The sequence below is a fragment of the Vombatus ursinus genome, unplaced genomic scaffold (assembly GCF_900497805.2).
Source record: "Vombatus ursinus unplaced genomic scaffold, bare-nosed wombat genome assembly UNPS02014777.1, whole genome shotgun sequence".
Taxonomy (NCBI): Eukaryota; Metazoa; Chordata; class Mammalia; order Diprotodontia; family Vombatidae; genus Vombatus; species Vombatus ursinus.
In genome coordinates, this window is record NW_020954555.1 from 169,775 (window position 1) to 188,793 (window position 19,019).

Below are 19,019 nucleotides of genomic sequence, written 5' to 3' on the forward strand. Positions count from 1 at the left end.
ATTTAAACGTGGTATCTTCTGTGTCAAATATTAAACTAAATATATAAACATTTCCTTGTTTTATAAAGCTATCTGGTGGTCAGAATTCTCTCACTTGTTCAGTTCCCCAAAGAAATTGAATCATTGAAGGTTAGAGCTGGACAAGACCTTATTGTGTAAGATATTAGAAAGGGAATGTCCCCCAGAACAGAGGCTGCAAGAGTGTAAAGGGAGCTGTTTTTCCAGCAGGAATCGTGGCGGGCGTAGAAGAAAAGAAGAAGCTACCGTCTGTTCCAGAATCCCTTCTGAAAAAGCCAAAGGCTTTTGCAATACTGAAGGCCAAAGGCCTAAAGAAGAAGATGGCTGTAAAAAAGCTTCGTAAAATACGGAGGAAAGTTATCTATGAAAAAGCTAAAGCCTACCGTAAGGAGTACAGACAGATGTACAGAAGTGAAATCCGGCTGGCTAGAATGGCATGCAAAGCTGGCAACTACTATGTACCTGCTGATCCCAAGTTAGCTTTTGTGATCAGAATCAGAGGTATCAATGGTGTTAGCCCAAAGGTCTGAAAAGTTTTGCAGCTTCTTCGTCTTCGCCAAATCTTCAATGGCACTTTTGTGAAGCTTAACAAGGCTTCCATGAACATGCTGAGGATTGTGGAACCATACATTGCATGAGGTTACCAAAACCTGAAGTCTGTGAATGATCTGATTTACAAACATGGTTATGGCAAGATCAAGAAAGAGAATTGCCCTGACAGATAATGCCCTTATTGCAAAATCTCTTGGTAAATACGGAATTATCTTCATGAAGGACTTGATCCATGAGATCTACACTGTTGGCAAGCACTCAAAGCTGCCAACAACTTCCTGTGGCCCTTCAAATTATCTTCTCCACGAGGCGGAATGAAGAAAAAGACTACACAGTGGAAGGTGGAGATACTGATAACAGGGAAGACCAGATCAACAGGCTTATTAGAAGAATGAACTAAAGGTCTCTACCATGATTGTTGTTCTAATGGTCTGTTAATAAAAATGCCTGTGACAAAAAAAAAAAGAGTGGAAAGGGACCCCCACAATACGCTAGTTATAGGAGCCTAGATTTAGAGCTGGAAGAGCTCTCACGGTCCATCATCTAATCTACCCCCTCCGCCATTTTTAGATGAGGGAATTGAGGCCCAGGGAGGACTTAACTGATTTGCCACATTTAGGGAGTAAGAATCAGAAGTGGGATTTGAATCCAGGCCCTCTGACAGCAGTTCTCTGCTCTTTGCCTGTGCCTTGCTGCCACCTATTCTCCCTTCCCCTGTGCCCATATGCCCCTCATCATTAGAGGAAATTGGTCCAAAGATGTGCCCAGACAGGGCTAGTGGTGTCCAAGCTGGGACTGGAACCCAACTTGGGCTTCTGGCACCAGTACCACACTGATTTTCAAACTGTTGTTGATTGATTCAAAGGGATTTTATGTGAAAATATCCACCTTTAGGATTATCTGTCTATTGTATTTTATCAAGCCAGGCTCTCTGCATCTCTCCCAGGCAGAAGATTAGCAGTGACCCATGGGCCTGATCCCAGTCCTGATGATGGGCACAAAAGCTTTACTCTGCTCTGTTTTTCCAGCCTGGCCTGGTTTGCTCCTCCGTAGGCACCTTGGCAGGCTGCTGGCTGCTCAGCATATCAGTGCTGGATTTAGCGACCTGCATCTCAGAACTTCCAGACTCCCTCGGGACGACTGCTACCCTGCCACACCTCCTCTCCTTCCCCCTCCCCCCTTAGATGACCAGAGAATGGAAAGGGGAGAGGACAGCCACAGGCCTCCACCAGCTTGGCTCCCCACACTCTTGCTTTGCCATTTCAATTTTTCAGCCGCTTTAAAAAGTGAAGCTAATACATCTATGCGACCAAGAAGTGGTAAAGGTCTCTATGCCTCCAAATGCATCCTAGCAGAACAAGGAAAAAAAAGATAGAAGGGACTGGGTCTTAAGAATCCTAACTCAGCTGAAACTGACTCTTGTTCAGCAATGGAATTGGATTGTACAATTTTATTTACTTGTATGAAGACAGAATCACTCCAATACCACATGTAATTACCAACTTTAACTCCAGGTAGATTTCACAGTCTGATCCTCCTGGGAACTACTTTTTAAAATTCAGAATGTTACAGCTGGAAGAGCCTCCAGAACATAGAACATCTTAGTTCTGAAAGGGAATTTCAAACATAGAATTTTAGAGCTGGAGGGGGCCTCAGAGATCACCTTGTACAGTTCCCTCATTTAACAGAAAAAGGACACCTAAAGACCCGGAGAGGAGCAGTGACTTGCCCATGGTCATACAGTAAATAGGTGGCAAGGTCAGGACTAGAACCCAGAATTCCTGCCTCCTGGTAGAGTGCTGTGGTTCTCAGGGCCATAAGAAAAGGACTACCAATGCAACTAGGTGGCTCAGTGGATACAGCACTGGCCCTGGAGTCAGGAGGACCTGAATTCAAATCCAGCCTCAGACACATAACACTAGCTGTATGACTCTGGGCAAGTCACTTACCCCCAATTGCTTCACAAGAAAGGAAAAAGACTACCTTATTAAGGTAACTTCGTTGTTTTGTTTTTGATCCTGACCTAATTCATCCTCCCACCCATTAATCTCTCTAGCCATCTTCTATCTTCCCACTACCCTCCCCAATTCTCCTCTTGGCCAAGGTAAACTATTGGAACATAAATCAATTTTAATAGCCTAAATTATACCTAATTGGGTAAAACTGGAAATGAAATAATTATTCAAGAGCTAAATATAAAGGAGGTTTTTACTAATCCTGTTTCTCATTGCTCTGATGAAAGACTATACAATCCTTTTTTGAGCATGTATAGAAAAGATCCTAGAGCACATCACCCTAGTAAATAGTTACATTTACCAAATATGTCAAAGGATATAATGTGGCATTTCATATTCTGTGGAAGAACACATTCTGTCATCTTGAATAAAGCTAACCAGATTTTTCATAAACTATTGTGGCTTAACCATACAAGAGTTTTTAGTTTTATTAGTATCAAAAAGTTGTCCAACCATGTTTCTTCATACATTTGTTAGAAGGAGGAAGAAATAATGGTAGTTTTCTTTGGCACCCAACTGGCCCTCCGTTTCTTGGGTCCATTGGCTTAAAATCCAGCAGCCAAATGGGGAAACTGTAAAGGAAAGAAAAAAAGTGAATGGGTATTTTCCTTCTCATGTATGTCCGTGATGCTCGCATTGGATCTATTTTGATATACAGTGACCTAAATGAAGTGCCTTGACCTTCTTTTCTGGCCAGATGTCCACTGTCTCAGCTTGGTATTAATAGATGATGACCTTCTCCCTCCACTGTGCCCCCAGAACTGCACCAGACAGGCTTCCAGCCAATCTGAAAGAGGGGGTGGGGTGTCAGACTGCAGAGGGGCAACATCAGCATTATATACATGGTAGCCCAGGCAGTCACAGCCAGCAGGGTCTTTAGGACATGCAATGTTGGGCCTGGAAGGGGTGTCTGGTAAATCCTATAGAACCCTTCTCAGAATCCTGTTTTAAATGTGTAGAACACATAAAATCACCAAGAAAGCCAACTACATAAAAATGCAGTTTATTAAAAAAAATCTTTTTAAAAACATGTTTATGAACCCCAGGTTAAGAGCCCCTGATCTAGACTGACCTCATTTTACAGATGAGGGAAGTGAGACCCATAGGGAAAGTGACTCGGCCAAGGGTCTGTATATGTAGCCAGTTTATGGCAGGGCCAGATCTCTTGTCTCCCCTCCTCACCACCACCACCCCAGAATGACACACTTTGCCCTGAATCACCCTGCTTTGCTCAGATGGTATCAAGGCAGTAACACTTTGCATTTCCTGGTAATGGCCTCGTTCTGTCATCCTAGCATTCACGCTTTTCCCGGAAACCATGTTGCGAGAGCTGGCAATTCACAGAAGAGCAACTAGGGCTTGGACACATTCTGTTTTCATACCAGAGTAGGAGCAGTTATTTATATTCCTTAGCAAGAACATTGTTTCCAAATAGACTGCAAATGCATATTCAGAAGCAGCAGAATGTTGTAATTCTTTCAGAGAATTTTAAGATGGGATGTTCTGGTCCTGTCCTGTCCTGTCCTGCCCGGTTCTCTCCCACCATGGAAAGTCGGTGGGGGGAAAGACTATGATGGAATGGGAAAAGATCATTGACTTTGGAGTCCAGGGACCGGGTTTTGGATTTCAGCCATGCTGTATAACTTTAAGGAGGTAAACCCTCTAGGCCTCACTTTTCCTCATCTATAAAAAAAGGAGAGTTGGAGTAGATGATCTCTAAGAACCCTTCCGGTTCTAACCATCTGTCTGTGCCACCTGCCTCTATTTGGTCAAGGCATTAAGCGTTTATCAAGCACCTACCATGTGCCAGGCACTGTGCTAAACCCTGGGGCTACAAAGACAGTCAAGGAGCTTATGGTGGAGAGACTACATGCAAACAACTATGTACATATGTACATAGAAGGTACAGACAGGAGATTAGGGAGACCAGGAAAGGCTTTTGCAAAAGATAGGCTTTTAGTTGAGACCTGAAGGAAAGAAGCTAAAGAGGTAGAGATGAGAAAGATTGAGGCACTGGGGGGGGGGGGGGGGGTCCCGTTTGGGAATCAGCAAAGAGGCTGGTGTTATAAGATAGCAGAGAGGCAGGAGGGGGGAGTAAAGCATAGAAAGGCTTGAAAGGTAGGAAGGACCAAGTTGTAAAGGGCCTTGAATACCAAAGGGAGGATTTTGTATTTGATCCTGGAAGCAAAGGGGAGCCAGTGGGGTTTATGGGTGTGCCTGGTCAGCTGTGCTTTAGGATGGAGTGGAGTAGGGAGAGACTTGCGGCAGAGAAACAAACCAGCAGGCTATTGCAATAGGAGAGAGGGAAAAGAAGGGAATAAACATTTATTAAGCACTTACTATGTACCCAGAACCATGCCAATTGCTTTATAGAGTTCAAATCTGGCCTCACCCTAACTATGTGACCCTGGGCAAGTCACTTAACCTCTGTCTCAGTTTTCTCAGCTGCTAAGTGGGGATAATAATAGCACCCGCTAGGGTTAACCATAAGGATCAAATAAGTTGATACTTGTGATAATAACAGCTCACAGAGGTATAAAATTGGGAGTTCTTATTAACGGTACAGTCACCTCTCAGGGATCCACTCTGCTGGGCAATCAGTGCAGGGCATGGTGAATTCCTACAGAGAGGTGACTTCTCATGCCTCTTGTCCTTTGGAATGTTTCATTGTCTTTGGGGGACTCTCAGCTATGCAGCAGGAGTTGCTGCCTGGTGGGAACCACTACCTAACACGGGCACATTTCAGGTTGCAGCTGGCTGGCTGGTTCTATTTCAGAAGGCAAGGAATAAAAAAAACCCAACTTCCAAACAAGGTTGCGTCATGTGTTATCATCTCTTCTCTGCTCACCATTCATGGGGCTGGCTACTGTCCATAATTCAGGTCCTCATCACCTCTTATTTACCTGGATGACAGGTACACCTTGTTGTGCTTCTCAGATATTGCATTTTTTTACAAATTGAATTTTTGGGGCAACCTTGTGTCGAGCAAGTCTCTTGGTGCCATTTTTCCAATAGCATGTGCTCACATAGTGTCTCTGTGTCACATTTTGAGAATTCTCACAATATTTCAAACTTTTTTCATTATTCTCATATCTGTTGTGGTGGTCTGTGATCCGTGATCTTTGATGTTAACTATTGTCATTGTTTTGGGCCATCACAAACTGCACTCATGGAAGACAGTGAACTTAATCAGTAAATGTTCTATGTGTTCTGACTGTTCAAAACTGCTCATTCCAGTCTGTCTCCCTCTCCTCAGGCTTTCCTAGTCTCTGAGACACAATAATATTGAAAGTAGGCCAATTAACAACCCTACAATGGCCTTTACGTGTTAAATGAAAGGGGTCAATTGATAAGACTTGGCACACTTCATCTTTGTCTTATTTCAAGAAGCTGCCACAGCCACCCCAACCTTCAGCATCCCCCCACCCTGATCAGTGAGCAGCCAAAACCCTCCACCAGCATAAAGATTATGACTTACTGAAGGCTCAGATGGTGGTTAGCATTTTTTAGCAATATAGTATTGTTTCAATTAAGGTATATACATTGGTTTTTTTAGACGTAATACCACAGCACGCTTAATAGACTGTAGTGTAACATAAACATAACTTTTATACGCACCAGGAAACCAAAATATTTGTGTGACTTGCTTTATTGTAATATTTGCTTTATTGTGGTGAACATGCAATTATCTCCGAGGTATGCTTGTATTCTAATAGTCTGATCAGTCTCCCAGCTTCCAGTGTCCCATCCTCACCCCTCAATCCATTTTCCACACAGCTGCCTATCCTATGCAACCCAACATTCATTAAGTTCCTACTGTATGCTGAGCATAGTGCTAAATACTGGGGACACAAAGGAAAAAAACAAACCAGGCCCTGCCCTCGGGACACTTTCATGGGGGGAGTTGGGAGAAAGCTAGAGTGGAACAGAGATACAAAATGTAAGCAAAAGTGCGAACAGCTAGATACATACAGGATAAATTGGAGATAAATCAACAGAAGGAAGGCACTAGTGTTAAGGGGGTTCAGAGGAAATGTTTGTTGATTGACTAATAGAGACACATAAGAGGTTTCACTTGCAAGTCAACAACTGTTCACCAACTAGGGCAACAGTGGAATCTTTATATATATTTAACCCTTTCTCCCTCTACCTTTTCATTTACTCTTGTAAGCTTCCTAAAAATGGATATACTTAGACAGTCCAAGGGCAGCCAGGTGATGCAGTGGATCACACATCAGGCCTGGAGTCAGGAAGACCTGAGTTCAAATTCAGTGTTAGTCACTAGCTGTGTGACCATGAGCAAGTCACTTCACCCTGTTTGCCTCAGTTTCCTCATCTGTCAAATGAGCTGGAGAAGGAAATGGCAAACCTCTCCAGTATCTTTGCCAAGAAAATCCCAAATGGGTTCGTGAAGAGTCAGACATGGCTGAAATGACTGAACAACAAATGGTAAAGGTAGTGGGGAAGCTTGGAAAACAGACTGTTATAAGACAATGTTAGAGCTTGATGGAAAGGACCTAGAACAGAATGTAAAAAAAAAATTGGAGAGTTAGATTGGAGGACATAGAATGTTAAAGCTAGAAGGGCCCTTCATAAATAGAATGCTACAACTGAAATAGACCTTAGAATGTTGGAGCTGGGGGGAAACTTAGGAAATAGTTAGGACCTTGGAACATAGAAGGGTGGCCCAGACACAACACAAATGGCCCATTGAAAGTGACTGGGGAAGCAGCTAGGTGGCGCAGTGGATGGAGCACCGGCCCTGGATTCAGGAGGACCTGAGTTCAAATCTAGCCTTTGACACTTACTGCTGTGTGACCCTGGGCAAGTCACCTAATCCTGATTGCCTCCTCCTACCCCACACCCCAAAAAAAGTGACCAGAGACCCAAAGATGGGAGATAAAGAGTCTTGCCTGTTTGCAACTTTTACGTTAGGTTCATTGAAGGACTTACCTCCCAGAAAACCTGGTCATCAAAGTATTTCCCTTCATGTGGAGCCTTCCATAGGTTGAGACTTAAAATCAAACCTGTTTAAGAATACACACCAAAGGTTAACCATTGCTTCTAGGTAGTTTCGTATCTGTCTTCTTTAGATCAGTCAGAATATTGAATTCCCCTAGGGGGCACCTTGGTGGGGAGCTCCATTTTTTTACCCTCAGGTGTCCCAGGAAAAAGCCCTGGCTTTCCTGGGTTTGGACTAATTGCTTCTAAAAGGAGCTGGCAAAGGCAGTTGTCTAAGAGGATTTGAATTACCCCAAAAGGACTTTGGAAGCCATGTATCTGACACCCTTCCAAGACAAGATACAAAAAGTTCTTTTTAGAGGATGGACCATTTACAAGTTGACCCATTTAAAAGACAAGACAAATTTAAATGAAGCCACTTTATCTGTAGCTTCTTTACTGAATCTGGGAGCTGATCAATGTAGAGATCCCCAAACCTTCCCCTAGGCCAGGTGTGGCCTCGAGGCCACCCCTGCTAGGCCCTCATCCTAGTCCTGCACAGTTGTTGTCTGGTAAATGCTCTATAGAGACCACCCCCACCTGCCCCACCAGAGGCTTTCCTCTGATCCTTTAGATTCCTCAGAGCACCATTGAAGTGTGAGGCCCTTTCCTTGTTGTCCTTCTGGTGGGGGGCCACCTCCTTTCCCAGTCATATAGATTATCTCTGATATCATTTATGCTACTTCTCTGAGGTAAGGTACCATGGGAGAAATACTATATCCTACTTTAATCTGTTGTACATTTTTCCATTGTTCGTCAGGCCATATAAGTGTAGGATTTAGAGCTCGAAGGGACCTTTAGAGGTCATAAGAGCATAGGTTTTAGGCTTCCTTCAAGGCTCAGCTCAAAGCCCACCATCTACAAGAAACCTTCCCCAATCCCTCTTCATCTTAGTACCTTGTCTCTGTCAATTATCTGTCTCCAAATTGTCGTATTATATCTTGTTCATCATAGCTGTTTGCATGTAGTTTCCCCCATTAGACTGTAAGTTCCTTGAGAGCAGGGACTGATTTTTGCCTTCATAGTCCCAGTACTTAGTATGTAGTAGGTGCTTAATAAATGCTTGGGGGTTGACTTGATCATAGCTCTTGCACTGGAAGGTTACCTTACGGGTCATTTAGTTCAGTTGTTCCCATTTAGTGGTTCACGAACCCCCAATGGATCCACGATAATGGTCTAAGGAGTTCACTCTAAAAAGTCTTTAATGGAAGAAGGAAGCAAGCGTTTTTGAAGCTCCTACCACATACCAGGCACTACACTGAGTGCTTTACAAATGTCTTCTCATTTGATTATCACAATAATCCAGGAGACAGGTGCTATTATTATTATCCCTATTTTACACGTGAGGATACTGAGGTGGACAAAGCTGAAATGATTTGCTCCAGATCACATAGCTAACAAAAATCTGAGGCTAAATTTGAACTCGGGTCTTCCCTACTCCTGGCCCAGTGCTCTATGTGCTGCACCCCCTCCTTGCTTCCATAGAAGCTGGATCACTCTGTCATACCAAACCATATTGAGTTCCATCACCCAGAGCAGCCTTTGGCCTTCCTGTTTTCAATTGCCTGAGTTACAGAGATTCCACTTAAACCTTATAAGAGGAGAGAAAAAGTTTCTAAAGAACTTGCTTCCTGCCCTGCCACTCCTACGGTCTCAGGTTGGTTAGCCCTATTTCATTTCCCAGGTTTCCAAAACCTGTTGATTTTCCCAGAAATTCAATGACCATTTTCACATGAACTGGCTCCACTGTGTAAACTGATTGGATTCACCATGGCTGTTGTGTCCTTAGCCACCATGGCTGTTGTGTCCTTAGCCTGCTGATCTACTCTAGGCCCGGATAAGGGGCTTAAACCTTAAATACATTAGTAAGTATCCCAAAAATAGCACAGCATATCATAGTTTCTATTCCATCATAAGTGAATTGGGCATACACAAAACATTTATTAAGCGCCTATTTTGTACAGAGCACTGTGCCAAGCTCTGAGGCAAATAAATTTCAGACAAGGCACAGTCCCTGCCTTCACAAGACTCCCAATCTAGGCAACTAAAGCCTAGTCCTTCAATACTGTCTCCATTACTGTCCCCAAAAAGTAGTCTCGATTATTTAGGGCTGGAAATCTTTCTGAAAAAATGTGTCTCAAGTAACTCCCCAGTTAAACAGAGACTATCAGATGGAGTTTTAGCCTTTCCGCAGGTATCTCAGGGACAATAAATATTCATCTTATGAATATTCATTATATGATGTCCTCAGAGGGGAAGATCTGAGTTCTCAGTCCCTGCTCTCAAGTTTTCTGACTATGACCTTAGGCTAATTGCCAGATTCTAGGATTTAGATCTGGAAGAGATCTCCGATGTCCCACCTTCTCAGATCATCCAGGGTTATTAACACTCTCTGTCTCTCTGTCTCTTCTCTGTGTGTCTGTCTCTCTGTCTCTCTCTGTCTCTGTCTCTAGCTGTGTGTGTGTGTATGTGTGTGTGTGTGTGTTTGTTTGTGTGTGTGTGTCTTCTCTCCGTGTCTGTCTCGCTCTGTCTCTTCTGTGTGTGTGTGTGTCTGTCTGTCTGTCTCTCTTTCTGCTTGTCTCTTTCTCTCCACTTTTTACAAGCTTGCCATATAAGCTCCTTGAGAGCAGACTATTTCATTATTATCTTTGAATCCCCACCCACCTCCCCCTACCCCTAGGCTTTTTTTGGATCAAGCCTATGAATTAATTGGTATAAAGAACTCCTCTCAATTGTAACCTATAATTTTAGAGGGTTGCCTGACACACAGTGGGTACTTAATAAATGTTTGCTGAATTGAATCGAATCTCAAAGATCACCTAAATCCAATCCCCTCACTACAAATGAAGAAATTGAAGCTTCAGAATGTCCAGTGACTTGCTTAAAGTCACACAGATCAACAAGTAAAGTGGACAAGCATTTATTAAGCATCTACTGTGTGCCAGGCCCTTTGCTAAGCACTGGTAGCAGGTAACAGAACCAAAACTAGAACTCAGGTCCTCTAACTCTAAATCCAATCACTCAACTTCTAATTGCTGGAGGCAGCCAGGTGCACAGTGGATAGCACAACAGGCCTGGAGTCAGGAAGAACTGAGTTTAAAACCAGCCTCAGACGCTTACTAGGTGTGTGACCCTAGGCAGGTCACCTACCTCTGCCCCAGTTTCCTCAACTACAAAATGGTGATAATAAATAAGCACCTACCTCCCAGGGTTGTTGTTGTAAAGGTCAAATGAAGTAATATTTGTAATACACTCAGCACAGTGTCTGGCACATAGTAGGTGCTTAATGAATTGTTTGTTTCTTTTCTTCTCTGGGTGCCATTTTCCTCCCCTTTAAAGTGGGGTAATGCCTGCATTATCAAATAAATAAGCAAAGTGCTTTATAAACCATGGATCTGTGATCTCGTCACTGTGGAGGTTCCCACAATCAGTGCAGATCACAGCCTATCCAGGCCTAACCCATCCTGGGTAACTCTAGTCCATGCCCTCCCATAAGTTCACCAGAAGAGGTCCCCCACCATACTGGAGGTCCTCCTCATTTTCTCCAGACACCACAAAGTGCTCTTGAAGGAGCGCTCTGGCTGTCCACCCTTCATCCTGGCCAGTTCATTTTCTCTTCCTATCATACAATTCCATGATGACACTTTTGACTCCCATTCTTTGGAGTTCCCCATTAGTTTTGTGCTACAGCCTGCTCAACCCGACCATGGACTCTTCCATCCCCCTTGGTGTATGATAGTCATTGTTAATTCTTCAAAGACTATTGTAGGGGCAGCTAGGTGGCACAGTAGGTAGAGCACCCGCCCTGGATTCAGGAGGACCTGAGTTCAAATCTGGCCTCAGACACATAACACTCATTAGCTGTGTGACTCTGGGCAAGTCACTTAATCCCAATTGCCTCATCAAAAAAAAAAAAAGACTATTGTATTCCATGTTCCATAAATCAACACCAGTGGAATGTTGGTGTTAAAAATGGCCCCTTTCTTTCCTGGCAAGCTTGGGGACATTAAAGGGGTTTCTCAAAGGCAATCCATACTACTCTCCTTATAGTGAATGTCTGCTGTCTGTGTTGCTACTGCTACTGCTATTATTATTATTATTATTATTATTACCCTCCACCAAAGTTGCATGCTTATGTCAGCTGTTATTATTATTATTATTATTGTTATTGTTATTATCTCTCCACTGAAGTCCTATGCTGATGCTAACTGTTGTTACTGTTGTTATTATAATTGCTATTCTTTTTGCTGTTAACATTGCCCCTCCATTGAAGTTCTATGTTTATGTCTCATCGTGTTGTAAAGGTAGCCTTTTTCTCAAAGGATTCTCAAAGGCTTTACCAACTAAGTGTGAGGTGCTGGAGATCCCCCAGCCTAGGGAGATTCTCAGCATGGGTCTGGAGAGGTACCACGTGCTTACTTTCTTAAAGCCAGCCTAACTAAGCTCCGAGAAGTTCATCCCCAGAGTACTGGACTTTGGATAACATTTTTTGGCCACAGTAACTCATGAAGCTATCTCCTGAGATATAAAATAGATGGGGTTCTCTAAGGTGGTGGAAAGGCCCACCCTGATGGAATCATAGACCACTGAAAGGATTTTTTGTTTTTATTCTTAATATTTTTCTTCCCCCAAGCCTTCCTCTGATATGCCTAGAACTTCCCGGCAATGGCCTTCTGCTAGACAGCCAGTACCTGTTTCCCCTACACTGTCCAAAGCTGGAAGATGCCTACAAGATGGCAGATGTGGGACTCAGGAATCTTAAATGGGATAAGAGAGGTGGCGTAAGATGTGTATGACCCAGGGGCTTTTCAAAAGGCAGCAGCAAAGCTCTTCATTTCTTTCCACCTGTCAGATTCTTATCTTTTCCTCTTCCCAGGGTTTGACCTGGCAGCATGCACTTAGTAGGTGGTCAATCTTTTGGTCTGATCAACCCCATGACTCTGGGAGAAGACAAAGGAGAAGGAAGCTAACAAGCCTGTGAGGCTAGTAAGCAGCGGGCCCCTCTTGGACAGACACGCTCAGGGGCTCAGATTCCCAGAAGGTGTCTCTAAACCCCCTAAGATGACTCAGAGAAAGATATTTGCCACATTCTGTAGGGCATCTGGCTCATGTGCCCAATGGCAGACTTACCTAACAGATGGTTAGGAGCTGAGAGCAGTTCCTAGGAGAATTGGTGAGACAAGTTTTCCTTCTCCTGCGATTCTGGTGTCAAATGGATGCTTGGAGTACTTTGCTCCTGAGGTGTCCCAAAAGTCTTCGTTCAGCTGTAAGCTTAAGAATCTTTAATGCTTACAGCTACACTAAGACTTTTGGGACACCCTCTCTGTACATATATATATGTATATATGTATATATATAAAATGTGTATATATAATAGGTATACATGTATATAATATATACGTATAACCTAATATATATGTGTATAACATAATAATATATAATATATAATATAATGATATAATAGATAATAAAATATATGTTGTGTTAAAAAGTAACGATAATAACATACTGTAAACACACACACATACACACACACACACACACACACACACACACAAGGCAAAATCAAGTTGATCTTTTTGAAAACAGAAGAAAAAAGCCAGTGAGTGTCATACTGACCTGTCAGCATACCTCCTACCAATCCCATAGCCATGAACAGGCAGAGAGAGCCAGCTGAATAGAGGATCTGAAAGCCAGCCCTGAAGGGGACAGAGCAGATGCATTCACACTGAGGTTTCAGGCAGCCTCATGTTTCCCTTAGTGACAAGAGAAATGCTGTTTGGTTGTTTTTGCTGCTGATGTATAGATGACCCATTAGGATTAGGGGCCGGGTGTAGGGTAAGCAGGGAGCTGGCTTGACATTTTCCATCTCGGAAGCCAAGAATAATCAGGACTTGAGGAGGGGGAAGGAGTGGAAATTCCTCTTAGGGCAACCATCAGACAGAGTTTCTGATTTTGTTCTCCTGCTGACAAGCTTCTGTTTCTAGGTGTGAAGTGTGTGTGTCTGTGTGTGTGTGTGTGTATGTCTCTGTGTGTGTGTGTCTGTGTGTGGAAGACATAGTTCATGACTAGTAAAAATCTGAGCCAAGATTCAAAGCCAGGGCTCCTAAGTCCAAGGCATTGGCTTGGAGCCCTGGCTTTGAATCTTGCCTCAGATTCTTACTAGTTCTATAACCTCAGAGCTTCACTTTCTTCCTCTTTAAAATGGGGATAATATTGGCGCAGTGAATAGAGCTCCAGCCTTGGAGTCAGGAGGACCTGAGCTCAAATTTGGCCTTCCTGGCACTTAATAGCTGTGTGACCCTGGGCAAGTCACTTAACCCTGATTGCCTAAGCAAAAAAACTAATAAATAAATAAAATGAGGACAATAACTCTTGCCTCACCTACTTAGAGGTTGTTATGAAGATAATCACTTCACAATTCTTAAAGTGCTTTAGAAATGCAAGTTGTTATTATCATTGGTGTTGGAATGAACCTTAATGGTTATAGTCACTAGCTCAACCCCTTCATTTTACAGAGGAGAAGGCAAATGATTTGCCCAAGGTCACACAACTATTAAGTGTGTGGAGCAGGATTTGAACGAGATCTTTCTGATTCTAGGTATCGTTCTCTTCTCCCTACACCAGGCTGCCTCAGGTGGATAAATTCCCTTTCAATTCTCAAGTCTAAGATTCTATGATCCTGTGGATTTTCAAAGCCATAGGAGAGTTCTCATTCTCTGGGTCTAGATGTGCTTCATGTATGAGCGGAGCTGAAGATCCAAGGACCTACGTGGAGAGCTGGGTCCAGTCAGCTCGCTCAGTCATCAGCAGAATGTAGGCTAGTCCTCCCAGCAGCCCCGGCAAGCCGAAGGTAGAATAAACTTCACAGGTGTCATGGAGCCCAATGATCTGGTTAAAATATACCTAGGAAGAGAAAAATGATGAGGGCTAGATCCCTGGCAAAGGTGGACAGTCCTGCCCTACCTGGTTCACATCTTAGATTCACAGAGTCACTCAGACTCACAGTAAGACACCCTACCTAAATTTAGCCTTCTCTCCCCAAGTCTGTTCTGGACACTCAGTCAGAGTCTGAGGGCACAGGTGTGATCCTATCACTCATTCCTCTGAACAAACACCTTCAATGGCTCCCCAGTGCCTATTTCATTAAAGAAGCAGACTCCTGATGCAAAGCAAAGTGAACAGAACTAGGAAAATGATACAGGGGGCAAGTAGGTGGCACAGTGGATAGAGCACTAGCCCTGGAGTCAGGAGGACCTGAGTTCAAATCCAGCCTCAGAAACTTGACAATTACAAGCTGCCTGACCCTGGGCAAGTCACTTAACCCCATTGCCTAGCCCCGCCCCCCCAAAAAAGGAAAATGATACAAGCAATGGCTGCAGCAGTGAAAATGGAGAGAACAAGGAGGAAGGTTATTTCAATGGTTTAAAATTATGATGATGTATAATCAATATCCTATCTCTTGCCTTCTCAAAGGGGTAAGGAGAGAATTTGAAACTCAATTTTTAAAAATGAACACTAAAAAATTTTACATGTAATTGGGGAATATTTAACAAAAAAAATACAAATATATTTTTTAAAAGTATGATGACCAAGTTTGGTCCCAGAGAAGAACTATGGGAAGGCAACTCCCCCACGCTATTTGCAGAGGGAAGGGACCAGGGGTACTTCTCATGTCAGACTTTTTCCATGTATTAGTAAGTTTCCCTGAATGGTTATTTCTGCCTTTTTTATTCTTTGTCATAAAGGATAGCTCTCAAGGAAGGGAAAGGGAATGGAGTACACCGAGAAATGTAAATATCAATGAAAATTTATTTAATTTTTTAAAAACTTGAAAGCACCAAAAAAGGGAAAATACAAGATTCTTAACTTTGGCATTCATAGCCTTTTCATAGTCTATACCAATATACTTACCTGTGTGATCTTCAATAAGGTAATTAACCTCCCTGTGTCTCATTTTCCCCATATGTCAAAAGAGATTATTGGATTCTAGGGTCTCTGTTAACTCTAAGATTCTGTAAACATCAACAAAATACTTCTTCCATGAGCATCCAACCTTATGCCTATAACCTGTTGCACCATTACCAGCAAGTACTTCGCTCCTGCGATGGAAATCATGCCTGCAAGAAGCCCCAGCACCATGGCAATCCAAGGTGAGTGGATGAGGTTGGTGGCGACCCCCACAGCGACCCCTGCAGCCAACGTTGCTCTGTGGACATGGGTCTGTAGAAAAATAGTTCACACTTGGGGAAACTGAGGCATCGAGAAACCCAGTATCAAACAGCAAAGGCAAGATTGCAAGCTGGTACCCATTGTATTTATTCATGCTGTCCAAGCCAGCTGGGACTGAGACAGAAGGTTGAGATCTAGGGGCAATGTGCAGCGACATCCTGATAGAGTAAAATCCCCAGGGGAAGGGGTTCCCATAAGGCTTTACATGCCCTCTTACCATACTGATTTTCCCATGTGAGTGAGTTGCAGCCGAAAATGACATGGCGACCACTGCGCTGACAGTGAGTGCATAATAAGTGTTATATACAGCAGTTTCCTTCTCGCTGGGGTATTCTAGCAGGGCAGAATTGAAGGTTGGCCAGAAGACCCACAGGAAAAGGGTACCTTAGAGATATAGATGGTAACAGAGAGTGTCAATAGCTAAATCATTTTCCCAGGCTACTAGGTAGATTCAAATATGGAATGTTAGAGATGCAAGAGGCCATAGAACACAGGTTATTGGAAAACCTTAAGAAACAGATGGGATGATGGGAGATGGATACCTAAAAGGAAAAGACCATGTTTTTGAAAGCAACCCAGTCAGTGAATTTTCCCATACATTTCAGTAGCCCAGTCACTGGCGCCTCCGCCCAAGGCATCTGGCCCACCCCACCCCACCTAGATTATCTAATTAGCTTACTTGACAGTCCTTTCACTGTAGCTCTTGACCCACCCTAGACTACTTTATTCTTTTCACTGTGGCACCTGGCCCACCCCAGACCCTTACCACTCCTTAATCCCATCCAGATCCTTTCACTGTCCTTTTTGTATATAAGCATCAGTCCCCATTAAGTTACAGATTCACTAGGACCCCTGCCAGCTCCTATTGGCTTTACAATAAATCTTGCCACTTTGACTGGAAGAAGGTTTGAGTGCATGAGTTCTTTCTAGGTGGATACCACTTTGTACCCTGACATTTTGGGGTTCCCAGCAACCCCAAACCGCATCAGAACCTTGGAAAATAGAACATTATGCAAACTCCCAAGCTCCCTTCCACCCTGGCAGTTCTTCCCTTTAGGAAAGCTAGAACTTAAACGCCACTTGGACATATACAGCAGCAACTACCAAGGTGTCAATGGGAAAATTGCCCCCTTTACTCTCAAATTACCAGCCCCCTTCCAACCCCCAAATTACCTCGTGTAGGAAGTAAGCACTTCTTGAGGGTAGACTACTGTCCAGCTCAGTTACCAGTGAGTGAGAGCCCCTCCCCTCTCCATCTTTGCTTTGGGTGGGACAGAGCCAGTGGAACAATAGTACATATACATAATTTATAAAATGAATACATAATTTATACATAAACATACAGACATACACACATATTTATATATATTTATATATTTTTTCTATATATATTTGTGTGTATGTGTGTGTGTATATATATAGACATGTATATAGATATACACACACACACATATTATATATATATGTATATATATATATATATATATATGTTGGAAGTATGTGCTTAGAACATTTTTACTGCTGGGGTATGTGATCAAAAAAATTTGGAGACCACTGTGTTAGAACATAAAATGTCAGGACTGGGAGGGCCCTTAGAACATGGAATGTCAGAGCTGGGAGGGCCCTTAGAACATGAAATGTCAGAGCTGGGAGGGGCCTTAGAGTTCATGAAATGCAACTTCCTCATCTAACAGATGAGAAAAAGCACAGAGAGATGAGGTGACTCCTCCAAGGCCATTTGAACAGATTCAGAGTCAGTGTCCTTGGCTAAACCTCATGCCTTCTGGCTCCTAGGTTGTAGCTCTTTTCACTATATTCTCTTTTGCATTTGAATAGTACTTTAAATTTTTTGTTTCTTCCTCCAATGTGGACTTGTCCTAGAAGTAGGAGAGAATGGCTTGGGAAATGGCCAGTGAGTGTTGCTTCCCACCTACGAATAAGCTTTGCATTATTCCTCCCTCTGTCCTGTCCCCATCATACATATCCCTCTCTAGCATCTAAACACAATTAAACAGGAGATGTTTGCTCCCTCCTCATCCCCCAGGGAGGCACTAAACTACCCAAGACCTCTCTAAAGCAGTTGTTCTTTCCATAATAAAGGAGATTCTCAGGTGTGGAAAGAAACACCCCTACTGATCATACCACCGGTCTATAGGATGGAGAATTTAGAAGGGACCATAGAGATCGAGTCCAACTCTCTCATTTTCCAGATGAACAAAGTAAAGCCCAGAAAAGGAAAATGACTTGATCAAGTTGTCAACAAGCACCTACTATGTGCTGAGCAATGTACTAAACATTGGGGATAGAGAGAAAGGCAAATGATAGTGCCTGCCCTCAAGAAGCTCGCAGTCAAAGGGAGGGGACTACAAGAGGCAAACAACCATGCACATATAATATACATACAGATAAACTGAGGGTAGTCAGCAGAGGAAAGGCACTAGCATTAAGGGAAATGGGAAGAGCTTCCTGTAGAAGATGGGATTTAAGCTGGAATTTCAAGGAAGCCAGGAGGTAGAGGTAAAGAACAAGTGCATTCCAGGCATTGAGGACAGACAGTAGAAAATGCTCAAAGTTTGGACCCAGTCTTGTTTGAGGAGTTACAAGGAGGCCAAGGTAAAAAAGACACTAAAAACTGGTGTGCTTCTTAATGATATCACACCTCTCACCTGTCCTGATGAGGATTTTCAAATCATTTTAATCGGTAACTTGCCCCAGTCAGTATTATGGAAAGAGCCTGGCACCCAGACTTGGAAGACCTGCCCTCTGATTCAATCTCTGCCCATGGTTTAGTCAGGTGGTATATGGGATAAGTCAGTTTCCTCTTCTGTAAATTGGGAACACTAATTCCTGCCCTTGCCTACTTCACAGGGCTCTAGTGAGGATCAAATGAGATAATATACATGGAAGAACAGTTTAAACTGTAAAACAACATAGAGAGGGCCGTTGTTATTTTTTTTTTCATTTTCCACATCTTTGTTTTGATGGAGTTCAGATAAAAACAGTCCTGGGACAAGTTGCTATCCTGCTGTTATATGTAATGCCCTGCACACTATCACGCAGATGGACAACACACCTGCTTTTTATAATTGAATTATATTCAGAATTTAAGCTCATAATCCATGGACTCTCTGAAAGGATATTTAAGATAATTCCAGTAGACAGGACAATAGAGATTTTACATATATATATGTATGTATGTGT

The 19,019-nt window shown here is 43.0% G+C and overlaps 1 protein-coding gene and 1 pseudogene across 2 annotated transcripts in view; one reads left to right on the forward strand and one right to left on the reverse strand.

Annotated features, from left to right (window-relative positions):
- The first annotated feature begins 81 nt into the window (after nt 1-81).
- On the forward strand, nt 82-2,476 carry LOC114045072 (annotated as a pseudogene).
- Nucleotides 2,477-3,070: 594 nt separating this feature from the next.
- The window catches only part of RHCE (Rh blood group CcEe antigens), a 30,391-nt gene continuing 14,442 nt past the window's right edge, over nt 3,071-19,019 (reverse strand). Inside the window, exons 5-10 of one of the 2 annotated variants that reach the window (XM_027864928.1) lie at nt 16,036-16,202; nt 15,672-15,809; nt 14,359-14,492; nt 13,206-13,285; nt 7,539-7,612; nt 3,071-3,157 (exon numbers count right to left, since the gene is read on the reverse strand). In XM_027864928.1, coding sequence (XP_027720729.1) covers nt 3,131-3,157; nt 7,539-7,612; nt 13,206-13,285; nt 14,359-14,492; nt 15,672-15,809; nt 16,036-16,202 — 620 coding nt within the window. In that variant the 3' untranslated portion in view covers nt 3,071-3,130. Of the gene's footprint in view, nt 3,158-7,538; nt 7,613-13,205; nt 13,286-14,358; nt 14,493-15,656; nt 15,810-16,035; nt 16,203-19,019 lie in introns of both variants that reach the window. The other variant, XM_027864929.1, reaches the window with a different exon arrangement.